The 19,157-nt window shown below is 61.0% G+C and overlaps 1 protein-coding gene across 3 annotated transcripts in view; it reads right to left on the bottom strand.

Annotated features, from left to right (window-relative positions):
• Positions 1-19,157, bottom strand: part of ITPKB (inositol-trisphosphate 3-kinase B) — a 102,354-nt gene that overhangs the window by 1,160 nt on the left and 82,037 nt on the right. For 2 of the 3 annotated variants that reach the window (XM_028531281.2, XM_036016101.1), the window contains exons 4-8: positions 18,370-18,583; positions 14,023-14,227; positions 12,074-12,175; positions 10,374-10,445; positions 6,451-9,691 (exon numbers count right to left, since the gene is read on the bottom strand). In XM_028531281.2, the coding sequence (XP_028387082.1) occupies positions 9,476-9,691; positions 10,374-10,445; positions 12,074-12,175; positions 14,023-14,227; positions 18,370-18,583 (809 nt within the window). In that variant the 3' untranslated portion in view covers positions 6,451-9,475. Of the gene's footprint in view, positions 1-6,450; positions 9,692-10,373; positions 10,446-12,073; positions 12,176-14,022; positions 14,228-18,369; positions 18,584-19,157 lie in introns of those variants that run through there. The other variant, XR_004900816.1, reaches the window with a different exon arrangement.

Genomic DNA, 19,157 nt, shown 5'->3' with positions numbered 1-19,157 from the left:
GACACACACAGCTGTAGACCCTGGACCACGAAGATGGCATGGAAGATGTCCTTCAGACCAACGAGTTCCCTGGCTTCCCTCTGTATTCAAACCACACTGTGTGTGTGTGTGGGGGGTGTTATCCCTGGGGGGTATACGACTGGTTTCGAATTTGAAAGTTAATCAGTGCAATTCATCCTATCAACAGGCCAAAGATGTAGCTGGGCTGGGAAAAGTCACAAAAGGAAGGGAACTCTTTCCCTCGGCATTCCTGGGGGGCAGGCAGGGGAGGAGGCTCGCCGAGCAAGGGGGCTTCCAGACCTGTAAGTTAAATGACCTTCTTACCGAGACTTCCAGCCAAAATGGAGGCATAGGTAGACACACTGTGCCTTCTCGAATAACCGAAAGAAGGACAACAACGATTTAAAAACAAAAAACAATCAGAACTGATAGAAAAATTGAACTGGATGGAAGTCCGACAACCAAGGAGTTAAAGAAAAATTTTCATCCAGGCCGGTAGGAGGTGGGCAGCCAGGTGGAGAGGACTTGTGGCAAGGTGGTGGCTGGTGGAACGGGCAGTCCCACATTTCTGTGTGGATAAACTGGGAGGAACAACTGGGGAGCGAGACAGACCACACAACTCAGGGCCCCAGCTCGGGAAAATAAAGCCTTAAACCTCTGATTGAAAACACCTGTGGGGGTTGAGGCAGCGGCAGGAGAAACTCCCAGCCTCACATGAGAGTCTGTTGGAAGGTCCCACAGGGTCCTAGAACCCACCCGTCTGGCAATCAGCAGCAGAAGGGCCCACTTTACTTGTAGGCAGCTGGGGAAGTGACTGAAAGACAGATGAGAACTGTTCCGTCTTGGACCCTCCCCCACATACAGCATCACAATGCAGCAACCTGAGTTGCCCCGCCCTGGTGAACACCTAAGGCTCTACCCCTTATATGTAACAGGTGCGCCCAGACAAAGGAATATGGCCCAGATGAAAGAACAGATGAAAGCTCCAGAAAAAATACAACAAAGCAATAAAGAGATAGCCAACCTATCAGATGCACAGTTCAAAACACTGGTAACTAAAATGCTCCCAGAAGTGGTTGAATATGGTCACAAAATAAAGGAAAAAATGAAGGCTATGCTAAGTGAAATAAAGGAAAATGTACAGGGAACCAACAGTGACAGGAAGGAAACTGGGACTCAAATGAACGGTTTGGAGCAGAAGGAAGGAAGAAACATTTGATCAGAAGAGAATGAAGAAACAAGAATTCAAAAAAATGAGAGGCTTAGGAACCTTTGGGACACCTTTAAACATTCCAACATCCTAGTCATAGGGGTGCCAGGAGGAGAAGAGGAAGAGCAAGAAATTGAAAACGTATTTAAACAAATAATGAAGGAGAACTCCCCCAATCTGGCAAAGGAAATAGACTTCCAGGAAGTCCAGGAAGCTCAGAGAGTTCCAAAGAAGTTGGACCCAAGGAGGAACACACCAAGGCACATCATAATTACATTACCCAAGATTAAAATGAAGGAGAGAATCCAGAAGCAGCAAGAGATAAGGGGACAGTCACCTACAAAGGAGTTCCCATCAGACTGTCAGCTGATTTCTCATAAGAGACCTTGCAGGCAAGAAGGGGCTGGCAAGAAGTATTCCAAGTCATGAAAGGCAAGGACCTCCATCTAAGATTGCTCTATCCAGCAAAACTTTCATTTAGGATGGAAGGGCAGATAAAGTGCTTCTCAGATAAGGTCAAGTGAAAGGAGTTCATCATCACCAAGCCCTTATTTTATGAAATGTCGAAGGGACTTATCTAAGAAAAAGAAGATAAAAAATATGAACAGTAAAAAGGCAGCAAACTCACAGTTATCAACAACCACACCTAAAACAAAAATAAAAACAAACCAAGCAAATAACTAGAACAGGAACAGAATCACAGAAATGGAGATCACATGGAGGGTTATCAGCAGGGGAATGGGAGGGGGAGAGAGGGGGAAAAGGTACAGAGAATAAGTAGCATAGATGGTGGGTAGAAAATAGACGGGGGGAGAGTAAGAATAGTATAGGAAATGTAGAAGCCAAAGAACTTATATGTATGACCCATGGACATGAACTAAAGGGGGGGAATGTAGGTGGGAGGGGGTGTGCAGGGCAGAGGCAAATAAAGGGGGGAAATGGGACAACGGTAATAGCATAATCAATAAAATATATTTTTAAAAAATGACCTTACCTACCTTGTTTCAGTACCTTGTAATGCACACGACTGTCCAGAAGGGGGCAGCCTCCCCTGACGGGGTCCCCTATCTCCTGCTTTCTCTCCAGCACGTGTTCTCAGAAGGCAAGACAAAACTGGGCATTTTTTTTTCCCCATGGAAATTAAACAGGGCTGCTGGCGACAGCAAATTGTCTCAGCCTGATACCGTGTGCCCATGATTTGCAGAAACTATTTTTAAAATAACCCAAATACATGTCGCCACATAGAAAACCACAGACATTAGCATTGCACCCCACGCCCACCTTCACACCCCAAAACTGCTTTACTCATTCACAAGGTTGGGAGAAGTTAGGGGAGGGGAGGCGGAGTTGGAGACAGTCTGTGATGTTTAGTTAGCAAGAGGGGGCACTGTGAGGGGCTGAATGTTTGTGTTTCCCGCCCCCACGCCCCCCCCAATGTCCATGTTGAAGCCCTGCCCCCCAAAGTGATGGTGTTTGCAGATGGGGCCTGTGAGGGCCTGAGAAAGGTTAAGGGAGGTCATAAAGATGGGGCCTTAACTGGGTAGGGCTGGTGCCTTTAGGAGACAAAGGGAAGACACTAGGGTCCCTCTCTCTCTCTCTGCGGGGGGGAGGACACCATGAGGAAGTGGCCATCTGAGAGCCAGAAAGAGGGTCTCCCCAGAGACCAAACCCCGCCAGAGCTCAATCTCACGCTTCCGGCCCCCTGAGCTGTGAGAAACACATTTCTGCTGTGTGAGCCACCGGCCTGTGGTCTGTTGTGAAGGCAGCCCAAGCGACCGGAGACAGGCACCTATCGGGGAAGCACTTCCCTTTTCTGTGTTATTGTTGCTCGCATCACAGCGAACTAGTGTTTTTGCTGGTGTGAAAAGTACCTGCAAGCCCTCCCACCTTGCTCAAGGGTGACATTCCTCCTCTCCTCCTCTCGGCTGGGCATCTGGCATTCCCTTCCTCACTCCTCGGCTGAATTTGTCACCTCAGGCCTGTGCGCAGGGGGTGGGGGGGGCACACTAAATGCCAGGAGCAGGCCACAGCTGTCACAGCACAGAGGGGAAAACGACAGGCACGCCATTTCTGGGTGTTTGCGAGCACCGGGGTGCGTTTTCCGTTTTTCTGTGGAAGGGTATGTGAGCCAGCCTGCGAGCTGGCAAGTGAGCTTGATTCTTCAGGCTGTTGCAGGGCGGGGGCGGGGGCGGGAGGGGACGAGTGCATCTGGGTGTCTGCGAGTCACCCGACTCTGAGGGAACAGAGGCCTGCGTGGGCTGCACTTCCCTGCAGGGTCACACGGAGCCAAGAACACACTGTGCCGGAGAGCTGCTGATCCAGGGTCCCCACCCCACCCCCGCGCCCCCGCACTGGCTGTTGGTGTTGGGGGCCAGAGTCAAGGCCGGGTCTCTGCAGCCCAGCCCCAGCCCCAGCCCCAGCCCCAGCCCCAGCAGAAGGCCACCTCTGTTTGGGATCGCCACCCTCAGGGCCTGGTCAGGTTTCCAGTCGCCAAAACTAAGACTCATGGCTTCACAACAGGCTGTCCCAACGATCTCGGGAGGCGGCCGTGGGCCCCGCCCCACCCTGCTCTTAGAAGACTCAGTCACACAGGGTCTGGAAAGATCTTGAGCCTTGGTTCAGAGCCTGGGGTGGCTGCTTACCAGCTGTGTGATCTTAGGTACATCACTCACCCTCTCTGTGCCTCTGCTTTCTTACACACCAAATGGGGCTAACAAAGCTCACCCAACAGAGTTTTTATAAGGATGAAACTCCCTAGCCTTAAGCCACCTGGTGTGGGGGCTGGCAGGTCGTAATTCTTCCTCAGCGGTTGCCATAATTGTAAGGCAGGGGTCGGGGCACTTTTCTATAAAAGGCCGGAGAGTAAATGTGTCAGGCCTTGCAGCTGGTGGCCCCTGGCAACTCCTCTCCTCTGCTATTTTAGTCGAAAGCAGCCACAGAAATGAGTGTGGTTGCTCCCAGTAAAGCTCTATTTAAAACCCAGGTGGGCCCTAGTTCTAAGGTGGTGCCTGTTCGGAAAGCCGGTCGGTTCAGGGAGGGGAAAGAGGGGGGCAGAGGTGCTGGGGGGATTGTTGGAGGCTTGAAGCATTGTCAGCCGGGCGAGTGGGCCCAGAAGGCTGGGCAGGGGAGCCTGGGCGAGCACAAGGGGCCGTGTTTAATGGGCAGGGGGCTGCACACCGTTGGGGGTGACCGCAAGGCCTGGGGTCAGCGGGGGGGGGGGCACCCACAGAGGAGAGGACTGTGAAGTGCAGAGGGAGTGAGGCTCGCCCAGTGGGGGAAGCGTTTGCGAAGCGCCTCTGCTGGCCGGTCACCGGCAGTGACACCATCTAGGTAGACCCAGAGAAGGGACGGCAGCAGGACGAGATCGCGGGAGCCCGCGCCAAGCAGGGTTGGTCCTCCCGCCTAGGACGGGGCGCCTGTGCACCCGACTGCCGTGGCCACCGAGGGCGCCCAGCCGCCCCGGCCGACCAGCACTTACTAAGCATCTGTCACACACGCGTGCGGCACTGGGAGACGCTGCAGAAACAAGTTACAGGGTCCAGCCCTCGCCTTCGGGGACAATGTCCCAGTGGAGGAGACGGACCCCAAGTCCCACAGGTGGCCGAGAACACCGAGAAGGCATGTGACGGGTAGATGAGACGGGGTGCTGGAGCAGGGTGGCTAGGGGGGGCGCCTTGCTCTGGCTGGAAGGTGGGGAGGGGGTCAGAGACCCCTTTTTTACAGCAGCAGCACCTGAGCCACGGCCTACGGGATGGTAACTGCTCCGGTCCCCAGTGTGCCATCTGAGAGGTGGCTTGTCTCCTGCTGCTTTGTTGGGGGGGGGGCAACCCTAAGTGGATGTGAGGGGCAGGGCCTGGGAGCCCTGATACAAGCACAGTGACCCAAGGAGGGCCCACCAAGTGCAGCTGGCAGCTCAACCTCACGGGACCATCCTCTGCAAAGCCAGGGAGGCTGCATCCAGCTGTGGGCTGGGAGGGTAAGGCAAGACAGATCACCGGTTCCCGTCTGCCATTGGTGCCGGGTGTGAGCCCGGGCTCTCACGCCCCCAGACGCCCCGGCCACACAGGCACGAGCCTGGGTGGGTCCAGGGGGAGCCTGGTGGGACCCACAGAGCCAGCTGCCGGGCCTGCAGCAGGAGTGAGACACAGAGGGGAGAATCTGAAGTTCCCACACTTACTGCGTGGCAACCGGAAGGGCACACCCCGGCAGAAGGGACAGACAGTGCAAAGGCTTTGCGGCTTTTTTACAATGTTTCAAAATGACAAGGACACGCCTGCCCCCCAAACACAGAATTCTGCGTGTGAAGCCCCCCGAGGTACAGAGCTGGGGAGGGGGTGGCAGGCGGTGGCACGTCTTCGATGTGCTGCGGACGCCCCTCCTTTCAGCCGTCTTCCTCGTCAGACCAGCCAGGCACCGCTGGTCGGGGCGCCAGACCCTCTCCGGGCGGCTGCTTGGGCCAAGCCCACGCTTGGTGCCTGGGACCCGGGCGGAGAGAACATGAGCTCGTGCCCTCCCCACATTCCCCGGGGCGGGAGGGAGACGGAATCGGTTTAGGGACCCAGGCAGCACCTGGATGTGAGTCCCTGCTTCCCACTCTTATTACCCAGGCAAAGGTGTTTGAACTTGCAAAGCCTCGGCTTCCCCATCTCTAAAATGGGGACGACACAGCAGTGTTCACCGAGTTGATCTGGAGATAAAAGGGGATCATAGGCCCTGGCCCGGTGGATCAGCCGGTTGGAGGGTTGCCCCGCCGTACACCAAAGGATCTCGGGTTCAGTTCCAGGTCGGGGCACGTGCCTAGGTTGCAGGTTCGATCCCAGGCTGGGGCGTGTACAGGAGGCAACCCATCGATGTTTCCCTCTCTCCCTAGCCAATAAATATATCCTCGGATGAAGATTAGGAAAGGGGGGACTACAAACGTGAACACCCTCCCCACCAGAGGCTGCAGGGCCTCTCCCAGCCTGGGGGTGGGGGTGGGGGTGCCGGGGGGAAGCCTTTCTTTGTGGCTGTTCAATGTCCCTGAGCTACTATGCGAAGGTTTTATGGAAAAGACGAGCTTTGAAGAGTGCTTTAAATCCGTTGCAGATCAAAACATTACCCAATCTGACCCCATTCCTCAAGGTGGGGAGGCAGTCACGATGGCCCCCACCCCGTCCTCCAGCTTCCCAAGAGCCCCCCCTACCCCAGCCCCCAGTCATTTCTCCAGGGCTTGGGGGGAAGGACCACACTGCAGACAGCACCGTGGTCTCCAGGCCTTTATTCAGGAAGGAACAGAGCGTCTGCAGTCTGACAGGCACTGTGCGGGGTTTTTAACAGTTCGGTTTTCTCCCAGGTGTCGCAGGGAGACAAGCGTGGAGGGCGGGGGGACCCTCTGGGGAGCCCTCCCCTCCGGAACAGAAGGCACTGGCTCAGGTGAGCGCTCTGCATCTTCCTGGGAAGGGGCCTGGGTTCTGTACACACAAGGGTGGACCGGATGGATGCGAAAAACTCAAAGCTAAATACAGCGAACAGAGGCAAGAGTCCACCTGGGGAGGGGGCGGGGGGGGGGGCACCAGGCTGCCTCCAGGCTCTTTCCACCCGATAGGACAGGAAGTTCGGAAAGAAGGCAGAGCTGTAGAGGAGAAACAGAGTCCAGCCTCTCAGTCTTAGTGTTTTGTGCAATTAAAAAAAAAACCCAACAAAATAAATATAACTTAAAAACCTCTTACATGACACTAAAGGCAAGTCTGGGACAAGCAGTTGAGAAAACTCCCTCAAGGGCTAAGCAGTACTGAACACCGGGATCGCACGGGTGGCAGGGGCGGGCTGGGGGCGGGGGAGGGGGCAGCGCAAGGACAGGGCAGTACACACGCCCACCCTCCCGGAACCTGCACGGCTGGGGGTCCTAGGAGGCCCTGCCGGACGGGGGCTGGGTGGGGAAGCCTTTTGGACAGCTTCGGCTGGGGTCTTAGAAAATGCCATTCCAGGATCCACACAAGGAGGGTGAAAGGTCAAAGGGGAAAAGGGCAGAGAGAGGAGGTGTGGAAGAAGGGAACTAGGTCAGTAAATACAAAACCCAAAACCCTAAGTAATAGAATAACCCTAAAAAGATGCCACTTTCGAATATAAATGTAACCAACCCCAAAGCAAAGGATTGCCCGGAGGAAGCCCCAATGGGTCTCCTTCAACAAACAAATCATTTGCTTATTAGCACGTCGTTTGCAAGCAACCCGTTGCTTGCTTAAAGTGCTTGTTTGTTCTCTGGAAGTAGGTGAAGCTGGTCCTGTGTCCTTTTTGTTCGTAGCATTAATTTGCTTTAGTGAACTGTTTCCACAGATGGCAGGAAGGCAGCTGTTGGACAGCCCACAGTTGTAGGACCCTGACGTCTAAACTGACGACATCGCTCCCTGCAGGGAGCTGCCCACAAACCACCAGGGTGGGGTCCCTCTAGCCCACGGGTGCACACAGGGCCCCGGCTCCTGCCTTCCAGGGTCACATGCTGTCACAAGGCCTCTCCTGCTCCGCAGGGGCGGGGCTGTGACCTTCAGCAAGTCAGCCCGCACAGGAGGTCACCACTGTTTTGAACAAGAGCCCGGAAGTTGAAACGTGATTTCCTTTTAAAATTCTGAACTCACACACCCTCGTGTCCCACCCTCCGCCCCCACCAACCGTCACTCACCCAGCATGAAAGGGGAAACACATGTGTCACATGGGCGAGCTGACAGTTCCCCCAGACCCTGGGGTGACAGGGAGGTGGCCTAGGAAGCCCTTTCTCTGGACTGGTCCCCCCAGGCACACGCACCTGGGCACACACTGTCTCCACAGTGTCCCTGAAGCAGCTCCCTAGGGAGCAACTGGCCCCAACTGCTTCCTGGCCTGGTCCCCAAATCTCCTTCAACAACAAAGGGGGGGTCCCTGGGGGGCACCGCTCCAAGTGGCCGCAGCTGGAATCCTGTCTTTTCAGTCATGCAAATTCTACATTCCTCTTAACAACACAGACTTACTTGCTTTGCAATGAGAGTAAGGCTTACAGCTGGTTCCCTGTGAACCTTGGAACCTTCAAACAATGCAGAGGCTCCAGAAAGAGAGGCCTGGGGACCCCCGGTGCCCACCGTGGACTCCGGAAACTGTGCACACTACGTCGGGAAACACGGGCCTGAGCCCCTCGGGCTGTAGGACTTATCTCAGGGGAAAAACCGGGGCCAGGAAGTCAGCCCCCTCCCGCTTCCTCCCTGCAGAGCGCCAGCCTGAAGCCCTGCCCGCACCTGCTGGGGAGCCTGGGCCTCTGGCACAGGCCAGGCAACTGAGTGTCAGCAAGGTGGTGAGAGAGGTGGGGTGCTTGAGAGGAGTGCCCCACGTAGGCTCTGTCTCTCCCACCCTGGGGGCTGCCTGTGCCCCATGCTGCTCCCCCCACCCCCTGGCCTTGTCACAGCAAGATCCAGGTGGGGCGTGGCAGGCGCAGTGGCTCGGGCAGTGGCTGCGGCCCTGGCAGCTCAGGGCTGCAGAGGCTCTCTGAATTTGAGGGCAGTGGTCAAGATGAAAGGCCTCGGCTCCCACCCACACCCACGGGGGAGGCCAACGTCAGAGGGCACAGCCAAGGGGGCTCTGGCCTCCTCCGGGCTCCCTCCTGGGTCTGGGCCGAAGCTGGAAGTTCCCAACACCAGACCCTACAAGGTCCATCAAGGCCAGCACGCATCTCTGGACCACCTGGGCTGCTAATCAGGGGGTGCTCTGCTCGTGGCCTACATGCGGTGCCCAGGGATTCTGTGCTCTAACCACGAGAAAGCCTGGCACCAGGCACCTGCAGGAACGTGGGCTCTTACACAGCGCCCCCCCACCAAGCTGGGAGGGGAGGGCAGAAACGGGCTGTGCCGGGCAGCGGCGCTGACAGCACTGGCCAGCAGGGGGCAGCAGGCCCCAACGGGGAGCCCGCCCAGAGGCTCCGGACGGGACTACAGGGCCACCTGCGCCTCCACCCAGATCTAAACCCAACTAACCTCCCAGGCAGGCAGCGGAGCCTGCTGCGGGGGTGGGCACTGCTCCTCCAGGAGACCCTATGTACAGAGAGAAGTGGAAGTCCCAGTGCTAAAGCCCCTCAGTCAGGAAAATCACCAGAAAGTCTCATCTCCTCTTCTACAAAGTGTCTTGTAGTGCAGCTTGGGAGGGTCAGTTCTGGGGTGCGCACCCAGGCAGATGAGAAAGAAGAACGGAGGAGGAGAAGGGAAGAAGAGGGGGAGGGGAGGGGAGCGGCCGGGAACAGGGCGAGGTGGGCGCAGGCGGCGCAGGCTAGGGGGCGCGCGGGCCTTGGCACATTTCGGACAGGATGTCGACGAGGTTGTTCAGGCCCGAGAGGTAGCCGTCCTCCCGGTTGCCTTCCTGCCAGGGGACGTCGTGCCGCAGCGTCTGGCCCTCCGGCAGGGGCGTGGTCTTCCCAAAGTCGATCATCCACACCTTGGCCTGTTCCTTCTTGTCGTGGATGAAGAGGAGCGAGCTGCCGATGACCTGTAGGGGAGCGGGACGATGAGGAGGGGGTGCTGCTCGGACCCCCGCCCCCACCCGCCACACAGCCACCCGGCTCCTGAGGGGACCTGGAAAACCTGAGGCCTGACATGAATGAGACGGGGGATGAGGTCACTCCGGGGAAGCCCGGAGCCTGCCGGTCCGCCCCACCCCGTTCTCACCTGGGCGGCAAAGCCCATGGAGAGCCGCCAGGGCCACCAGGGTCGGGGGGTGGGGGGCAGAGGACAGCAGCTGCCCTTCTGCGGGGGGCAGTGGCAGGGAGGAAGTCCCAGAGGGCAGGCTGCTGACCGCTCCCTCCCCACTCTGAGCTCCGGCCTGCACACTTTCCGGGTTTCAGACCACAGCCACGCCTTGGCTGGGTGGGAGAACGAACAGGGTGTGACCCCAGGTCTCAGGCAGGACAGTCCCAGGCGGCCATCTCAGGGCTCCTGGCACAGATGTGTTACGACTTGGGTCCTGCAGGAGAGGCCAGGGCCGGATCCCAGAGGGCCCGCCTCTGGCTGCAGTCATTCCGGAAAGGCCCCTTGGGCTTTGGGAGCGGACAGGTCTGTGGGCTGGGGAGGCTTGCGCACAGCCCCGGGGACAGGCCTGAAGGGCCCGAAGGACGTGGCCAGCCACACTGGGTGCAGCCCTCTGCAGGGGATGGCAACAGCCCGACACCCACCTCGTGGCTCTTGAAGAAGGGAGAAACTTCGAGGGTGGCCCGAATGTCCTTCAGCCGGTCCCGGTAGGCAGTCTGGGAATGGAAGGATGACCAGATTTTTAAACATTTGGGACTGGGGTGGTGGGGGATTTCGAGCCATTTGGCCCTTAGCATTGCCCCTGAGCGTCAGGGGGAGGGAGCCTATGCCCTGACAGTGCACCCCAGCTTCCTCATCGAGAAACGAGGGGGCGTGGTGGCGGGGCTCGGCCCGAGCCCTGTCCAGCCCACACTGCTCGGTGAGCAGGAGGGATGGGGGTGGGGGGCCAGTTCCCAAGCATCTGTGCGGCCTCCAGGAGCTCCTCCCACAAGGGTTAAGTTTATTCGGGAATGCAGCATCTTAGGAGCCCTGTTGCCATGGCATCTTCCTGAAGACAAACTTCAGTGCCCCGACTTTTGAAAGTTCAAAGTGGGGGAGCCACAGATATCTCTGCCAGGGGTCTCTCCACGGAGCCCTCCAAACCCGGTTAACTGTGCTGGCCCCGGGGGTGCCCACCTCCCCCGGGGATGGCTGGGGATGCCCGGGGCACACAGGCACACATGGTCCCTCGGTGCCTCTCTGTAGCAGGGCCAGCCTGGAGCCCAGCACGTACAATAAACCTCTCCCACAGGGTGCGGGAAGCACGCATTCTGAGCAGGCTTTGCTGAGCAGCTGGTGTCCCGGCACCCCCAGGCTCAGGCTGTGTGTGAGTCAGGGAGATGCCCCATGACCCGGTGCTTGCTAGGGGCCAAGGGAAGGCTCCCCAGGGGAAAAGGCAAGGAGAGAGAATCCCCAGTTCCAGCCAGCGCCAGGTGTCCTTGGAGAAAAAGCGTCTGATCCACCCTCCCTGCTCGGCAGCCCTGGTAGCTGGCTCAGGAGAAGGTGCTTCTCTCGGGCAGGGGCCCGTGTGTGTGGTATGCCCAGGCACCCTGCCCATGGGGTGCAGAGGCATGGTGCACCCTGCATCCACTGGGAGGATCAGGGTCCTGACCCCAGGGGTCAGAGTGTCTGTCCAGCCTGTCTGCTATGGTGGTGGGGAAGGGAGTCACTTTGTCATGAACTCCTGCCGCCCCCACCTCCAGGCTCAGAGACAGCTGGCAGGTCCTTCCCAGGGAGGCTGCTATGACTCTCCCCACCCGGCACACCTCCCTCACTCAGCCTCATGGCCTGGTGGAGGCCCCGCCTGGCCTGGAGGATCGGGGTGCAGGGCCCAGCAGGCCCCCGGCCCGTCTGGGTGAATCCCGGCTCCTTCCGCCCTGTCCTAGCTGTGTGTCCCTGACCTCACAGCTTCCTCATCTGTGGAATGGGGGTGAGGGTGTCCACCCCCTCCAGCGGCTGCTTTGAGGCTGGGATGAGCACGCGGCACATCACTGGGCAGACGGGGTTGCTAAGGAAACCCGGTGATGGAAAGGATTGCTCGTAAGACCGGAACTGCTCTGGGGAGCCTCGAGGCTGGCAGCGAGGGAAAGAGTGAGTGAGCACTCACCGCGCGTCCCTGTTTGCCCACAGAACGGGCCAGCGTCCACATGACCTTCCTCTGCACCTTCCAAGGGGAAGTGTGGGGCCGGGTTCGGGTTCCGCGTGGGCAACGTGGCCACAGCCACTGTGGCCTGGCTCTGCAGAGTGGGCACCGCACTGCTGCCCGAGACCCCACGGCCGGCTTCCTGGCGGGGCCCTGACTCACCAAGATGTTCTGGTTCCCTTTAGTGAACTCTCTGAAGGCCTCGATGACCTGCTCCCGCGTTTTGGTCTTCTTGAAGTCTCGGTTCACAGAGCCATCTTCTTTCTAAAGAGGCAAACCCAGGAGGGGTCAGCAGAGAGGTTTTGGTGGGGGGGGGCAGGCCCTCCGTTCCCCAACCCAGGGGTCTGAGGAAGCTGTCCAGAGCCCAGGCCTGACCTGGGGCTCCGTGCCTGCACCCCCAGGCCCAGGGCAGCTGACCAGGCGGCACAGCGGAGGGCAGCTTGTCCTGGGCCCTGGGGCCAGCGCCCTCCTGCGTGTGTGCGGTGGGGCTGAAGGAGAGCACAGGCCGTGGCTTCCCCGAGGGGCCTGGCCCCGGAACCGAGAGCCAGGGGGCCCCTGCTGTCCACGGCACCCTTGTTCACCAGAGAGCTGCACTCCTGCCCCCCAGTTCTGCTGGAGTCCCCTGGTAATTTAAGACCTTCCATGTAGGACCCCTGAAAGCCATGAAACAATACTGCCCGCCCGCCTCTGCTGCCCAGTCTGTCCAGCATGTGAGGCGGCTCCGTTTCCTCGGGCCTCGTCCCTCTGTTCCATGCTGTTCCGGGCGGCCCGGGGAGCTCACTCTCCTCTAAGAGGAAACCAGTTCTTTGGGACAAGGGATGAGAGAGGAGGGCTGTGGGAGTCCCGCACTTGGGCCTGAGCGCCACCAGCGTGGTGGGGGTTAGGGACAGCCCGCGGCTGCCTCTGAGGAGACAGGGGGGACCCGGCCCTGGCATGGACAGAGGCGGCCTCTCCCATGGGGGCCTCTGCAGGGCATTCCCTGGATGGGGGTGGGGGAGGGGAAGGCGGGGGGCCAGCCCAGGGACAGAGGCCAGACCATCCAACCTGCGAGGGAGAAGCGCAGGGAAAAGTGGATAAAGGAAAATGAGCAAGAAGAGGAGCAGGAGGGGTGAGTAGCTGGCACCCCGTCTGAGGGCTGGGTGTGAAACAGCAAAGCTGGTTTGGGAAGACAGGTTGGGGGGTGGGGAGCGGGCAAATGGCGTTCTTAGCCCAGAGCTCGAAGAGCAGCTGTCCCGGGGGAGGGTGAATCCTTTCCCCGGGAGGTGAGGTGCCACCGCTGACGGCAGAACCTCACACTGAAATGTCATCTGAATGAGGCTGCGGAGCCCGCCCTGGCTTCAGCTTGCTTGGGCTGCCCAGCCCTGACTCCACGGCTGGACCACAAGAATGAATGAACAGACCACAGAGACTGAAGAATGCTACAGGGACCACCGCCACCGGCTCTGGAGGGATGGCCGCCCGAGACCCCGCGGGGCCTGGGGCCTCACTGCCCTGCTCCTCGGGGTGAGCACGTGTCTGAGCTGGCTCTTCACACCTCACAGCAAGGGAGGGGGGACAGGAAAAGCATCGGGAGGCCCCAGAGGGAAGGAGAGAATGAGGTGGGCCTGAAGTCGGAGAGGCTCCGGGGCAGCCTCCCCAGAGTTGTCTGGGGACCTGAGCAGTGCTCGGCCCCGCCTGCCTGGGCAGAGCGAGGGGCGTGGCCTGGGCAGAGCGAGGGGCGTGGCCTGATCATCAAAGATGGCTAGCGAGCCCCTGCTCCGGTCTGCGTCGCACAACCCGTCCTGGTTGCTGGGTCCAAGGAGGGGGGTTTCTCTCGGTGCCCGGTATGCTCGGACTACAGGGGTGGGGTCCTCAGCAGGGGACTGAGCGCTGGCAGACGTGGAAGGCAGGCCTGTCCTAAGGGCCCGGCCCCGACACTGCCATCCTGCCTGTCCCCAGACTGAGGAATACAGGACAACTTCTCCAAATGTCTGTCTGTCCCCGGGGCTGGCTGCCCTCACCCTGGGCCTCTGCAGGGTCCTGAGACTCCTGAGGTGGGTGCTGTGCTGGTGGAGCCCAAGCCCCCATCCCCCCTTCTCCGCCCAGCAGCTGGGCGGCCCGGGGGGCCTCACCTTGATGCCTTCAATCCTGAACCCCAGGGTGGCGGTCGAGCTGATGGTCTCCCTCCACTGCATGTACCGCGGCTTGGTCACGGCCCGCTGGGCCCTCTCCTCCTCGGTCGGGGCCTCGGGATCCACCTCGACCATCTTCAGGTACATGTCCTTCCGGAGGCTGGGCTTCTTCCGGGCCTTGGTGAGCTCCTCTTCCAGGTAGGTCCTGTGTGGGAGGGGAGGCCACGTGAGGGCTGTGGGCCAGACCAGCTGGCCAGACTAACCTGCCCCCTTCCCTCCGTGCCAGCCAGTGGGGCTCCGCCAGCAGGAAGAGCCCCTGAGGGCTGGCTGGACCACACCCAGCAAGGCCATCCCTGCTCTCAGTCAGGAGCAGGCTGCAGCCCGGGCTGAGCGCTCGCCCACCCTGGGTGAGCCGGCCCCCTGAGCTGACTCTGGCCTCCTGGCCCAGCACCAGGGGGCCACAGGCAGGGTGCTTCAGGGCCCCACCCCACTGTCCCTCCTCAGCTGCCTGGGCCCCTTGCACAAAATGAGAGCTTCTGCAGCCGGCACCCGAGCAGGTCGGAGAGCTCGTTCTGTGCCCCCCCCCACCCCAGTTCTCAGGCAGCCTGGGGGGCTGAAAGGTCTGTGGCTGTCTCCAGACGGGAAACCCTGAGTACAGAGGTCAGGCCAGAAGGGGGCCTCTCGAGGGGACACAGTTTGGAGGAGGGCAGCCCCCGCAGGGAGGGGAGCCTGGGGCTCCGTGGCCTCTGCTGTGTCAAAGACGCCCCCGGCTCCTCTTGCCCGTGGACACCCGGCTTCAGCCCAGCCCTCACCTCCTCAGCCCTGAGCCCGAAAAGCCAGAGAAAACGTGTCCACTGCACGACTCACGGCCCTGCTCTTGCACGAGCAGGCTGGGCCTGCCGGCTGACCCGGCGGGGTCCCCAGGACACGGGTGGGGTAACAGGGGCAGGGACAGTACATGATTTCAGCTGCCCAAGGCTGAATCGCGGGTCCTGGTGGCCTCCCCCACCCCATCATCAGCTTCATCCCAAGACCACCAGGAAGGCCTGGCCAAGGCTAAGGTCTCTGTACCCTGCGGCCCCTTCCTGCTCTATTTTAAACTGCCCCCCCCTCCCCCCGACCCAGTGGGCTGAGCTGCCGCCCGTGACCCTTCACGAGACAGAAATGTGCAGCGTGACTTGCAGCAGAGGGAAGTTCTGTTCGCCAGGCCCTGTGTGGGCGGGAGCTGCCCACAGGCGGCCGGCTGTGACGACGGGCCGGGCCCCCACTCTCTGCTGCTCGTCCCCAGGGCCTCGCTCCACACTCCCCCTGACACCTCCAAGCTGCTGGCTTGGGACCCAGCACAGACTGACCGTCAAGTTCACGGCGTCTTTAAAAGATAACGTTTTCAGAAACCACTGTATCGGCTGATAGAAGAGAAATACCCAAATCCTTGCGTGTGAACTTGGGCCTGGTCATTTAGAACCTTCCAGAAAGGACAAAGAGTGTACGGGGCGCTGTGGGCCCTTGGCGGGGCACTCGCACACACACACACCTGGGCCCACGCCCACACATGTGAGCACACTACAGTGCGTGTACAGCCAAATCCGTGAGGGCGAGCTTCGGTACGGGAGGCGCCTGCATGGAGCTGAGCATGCGGGGCTGTGCGTGTGCAGCGTCGCTGGGCAAGCAGCAGGCACCCGGGGCTCCCTGTGCACTGCGGGCTGCAGGGTGGTGGGTGGCTGCACTTCTGCAAAGAGCTCTCAGTGGCTCCTCAAACAGGAAGCAGGCCTCCCTGTCAATCCCCTGGTCACACAGGGCTTTTTCCAGGAAGGGCCCAGGCGGCTCGGTCTGGGCGGAGCTGCTCCCCCCCCCCTCCGGGGGAGGGGACAGGGGCTGCGCAAGGATGCCCGCCGGAGTTCCTCAGCAGGACAGTGCAGGGGTTGACTCACGCCCCCCTGCCATCTGTTCCTCCGCCTCCCCGGGAAGGTCAAACCTCCGCCTCCTATGGTGTGGGGGTGAGGCTTTGGGGCGGGGGGGGGGGGGGCGGAGTGGAGAGCCCACAGGTGACATGCCACAGCCACCTACAGCTCCTGCCAGGGTGAGGGTCCTGGAGACGGTGCTGGTCTCCGCCCCCAGGCCCTGGTCTGGATGTCTGAAAGGCATGGCTGGCTTCCAGAGCTGGTCACACACCCCAGTTCACAGGGTCACAGCTAAGAAAGCTCCCCAGAGCAGTGTGTCTGTGTGGGACCAGGGTCCCGAGACGCCTCTAGTTTGGGACCGTACAGACTCCTCCTGTGCTGGGGGCTGGGCTGGCCTGCCGGCCCTTCCACCCCTGCCCTGTGGCAGGTCTCAGGCCCGCATGCCCGGGCCTCAGTCTGCAGGCTCCGCCTCCCTCCTCTGCCAAGCACAGGCCACGCTCCGGGGGCGACTGTGGACTGGGGGCCTCAGGAGAGGCCGTGAGCCCAAGGCGTCTGGACCGATGCCGGTGGAAAGCGTCACAGCCCCAGCTGGGGTGCAGGGCCCACCGGGCCCACAGAGCCCCCTCGGCAAGTTTAGGGTGAAGCCCGGGCTGGACCTGTGGCGGGGTGGGGGGGCCCTGCAGCAAATGAGGGCCGCGCTGCTGCTGGACACCCGGCCCTGACCTCAGGCGTGAAAGCTCAGCCACAGGGAGGCCCCGAGGAGCACCCAGCACGCGCTCGGAGCACAGACGAACCCACGGGGAGGCAGGGAGGGCAGAGCAGGCGGGGGCTGGTTCTGGAGAGACCCACCCCTTCTCTGCACAAGAGCCCCTCTCACACCCCACTCCCTCTGCCCCCCACCCCTGCCCGGGACAGGGTCACACGGGAACCAGCCTTGCTCAGGGTCCCTCCTGAGAGCCCTTGGGTGCAGTGGGGCGGAAGCGGCAGGAGGCAGGGGGACGGGGCAGCCCTGAGTGGAGGAGGCAGGCTCCGGTCCCCAGCGGCCTCCCAAGGGACAGGCTGGTGCCCCGGGCAGCTTTTCGGGACTGACCGGCTATGTGCTCTTCCCACAGGGCCTACTTTTTTTGGCCACGTTCTGAGTGAACACCAACGGATTATTTATATGCTTCCCCTTGAGGGCGCATCCTGGTGCACCGAGGGGTAAGGGCGCTTCCTGGGACAGAAATAAGCCTCTGGGGAAGAGCAGGGGCCAAGGGGTGGCTGGAGGGACCTTCGGTCTCCTCCCTGTGGGCTGGGGCTGGTGCGGGCCCTGGAGGGAGGCGGGGACAGGGTAAGGGTGAAGAGTGAGACCTGGACTCCCTGCCCCCATCCCTGCCCTGGGTGCGGTGCCAAGGGACCAGGGGTCCGAGGGCAGGGTCAGAATCCAGGACACAGCTCCCGGGAGGGGCACGGAGAGAAGGGAAACCGGGGCCTTGGCCTCCTGGCTTTTCTGTGTGTGTGTCTCTCTCTCTGTCTGTGTGTGACTCTTTCTCTGTCGTGCTCTCTCCCGCTCCCTCTCATCTTTCCCAACCTCCTTTCATTAGAAATCAAACTGCTTACACCATCCAGTGCAGACAAGCTCCTGCTCTGGGCTCTGCTTCTCAAAGCCTGGCCTGCTGGGGGTGGGGGGCTGGGGAGCCCTGAGTCTGTCCGGCCCTCCTGTGGTGGGGTCTCAGGGCCTCCACCTCTTATCGCCCAGCACCCCGTCTCCTCCTGCCTGGTCTCCTGCCCCTCCTTCCCTCCCGGGTCCTGTCCTGCTTATGTCTCCGGAGAGGACATGAAGGTGAGCCTGAGTCTGGGGTGGGGGTGGGGTCCCAATCCCACACACAAGCCCAAGTACCCAAGGCGCTTTACCCCGGGCTCTGGAGCACCCTGCTCCGAGCTGGGTCACCCCGAGCCCCAGTCCTCGGTGGGTGCCCGCTGGTGTGTGTGGTCAGGGCCTCGCAAGGGCCTGGGCTCCCTCCTCTATTGCACTCATACGCAGGCCACGTCTTTGCTGACAAACTGACATGCCCTACTAACCAGCTCCCTCCCCACTCCCTGGCGAAGGGCAGGGTGTGGGGGCAATGGGGAGAGCCCCTGCTCCAATGGCCCCTAAAAACTCACGGAACAGGAGGCTACCTTCTTGCTACCCCCAGCAAACACCCCCCAACCCCCGGCCGACAGGACGGCCTGTTCCCCAGCTCTGTCTCCTGGGGGCACGCAGCAGCAAGCCCGGCCCCACCAGCCACTGGCTCCTGCCCCACCCCAGCTCAACAGAGAAGGGAGGGGGCCATCGGGGCAAAGCCAGGGTCCCTGTCCCCTCTGCACGACATGTGAGATGGCTGGGCGGGGGCTGGGGGGGTCCGGCAGTCCCACCCAACGCCCGGCGACTGCTCCGAGGTGGCGGCGGCAGCGCCTGGCTCACCTGACGCCCATCTTGCAGTCCATCACGCACGGCGAGTCAAAGTCGGCCAGCAGGTCGTCCATCTGGTTGTAGCGCTCGCCGTCCTTCACCACGTCCCCGTGGTAGGCCGGCACGTAGGGCTTCAGCACGTCGGCCATCAGCCGGTCCAGGCAGCGCTGCTCCGACTCACAGTGCTTCTTCAGGATCCGGCCGTTGGCCGCCGCCTTGAAACTCCCTGCAGGGCAAGAGGACAGGAGGCCCTTGGTGACCACTCCACCCGGGACGGCCCCCTCGGTGACAGTGCCTGTCTCCTTTGGGGGTGGTTCGGGGCTTGCTAATAAGCGTAGGGCTGGAGGTGGGCCCTGGGCTCCGCTGTGGACCATGCACTTTAAAAGAGTGGGTGCAAGTCCTAGCCCCCCACGCACTGACTGCAACTCCGAGGTTCCCCAGCTTCCCTGACCCCAGGCCCCTCCTCTGCAGATGGAGGGGCACCGGTGCCCTGGAGGGGCAGCAGGGCTGTGAGCCTCGGGGCCAAGGCTGGCGCACTCACTCCTCTTTGTGTCACTACTGCCACCGGCCCCGCATCCTCAACCCTGCTTCCTGGGCAACAAAGGTGTCTCTGGCCTCAGGAGAAACCCCAACAGGGTCTGGCTCCATGCCAGGACAGGGAGAGTGGCTGAGGGGTGGAGTCCGGGGCTGCACCTCCCCCCCCCCCCCCCCCCCCCCCCCCCCCGCCCCGCTGTGCTCCTTCTGAGCAGCCACGACCTCAGGTGAGGACTTAGGAAGTGTGTGCATCCACGAACCTGGGG

This window comes from Phyllostomus discolor, chromosome 15, assembly GCF_004126475.2.
Source record: "Phyllostomus discolor isolate MPI-MPIP mPhyDis1 chromosome 15, mPhyDis1.pri.v3, whole genome shotgun sequence".
Classification (NCBI taxonomy): Eukaryota; Metazoa; Chordata; class Mammalia; order Chiroptera; family Phyllostomidae; genus Phyllostomus; species Phyllostomus discolor.
The sequence above is the reverse complement of the archived record's forward strand: the minus strand, read 5'-3'. Positions and strand labels throughout refer to the sequence as shown.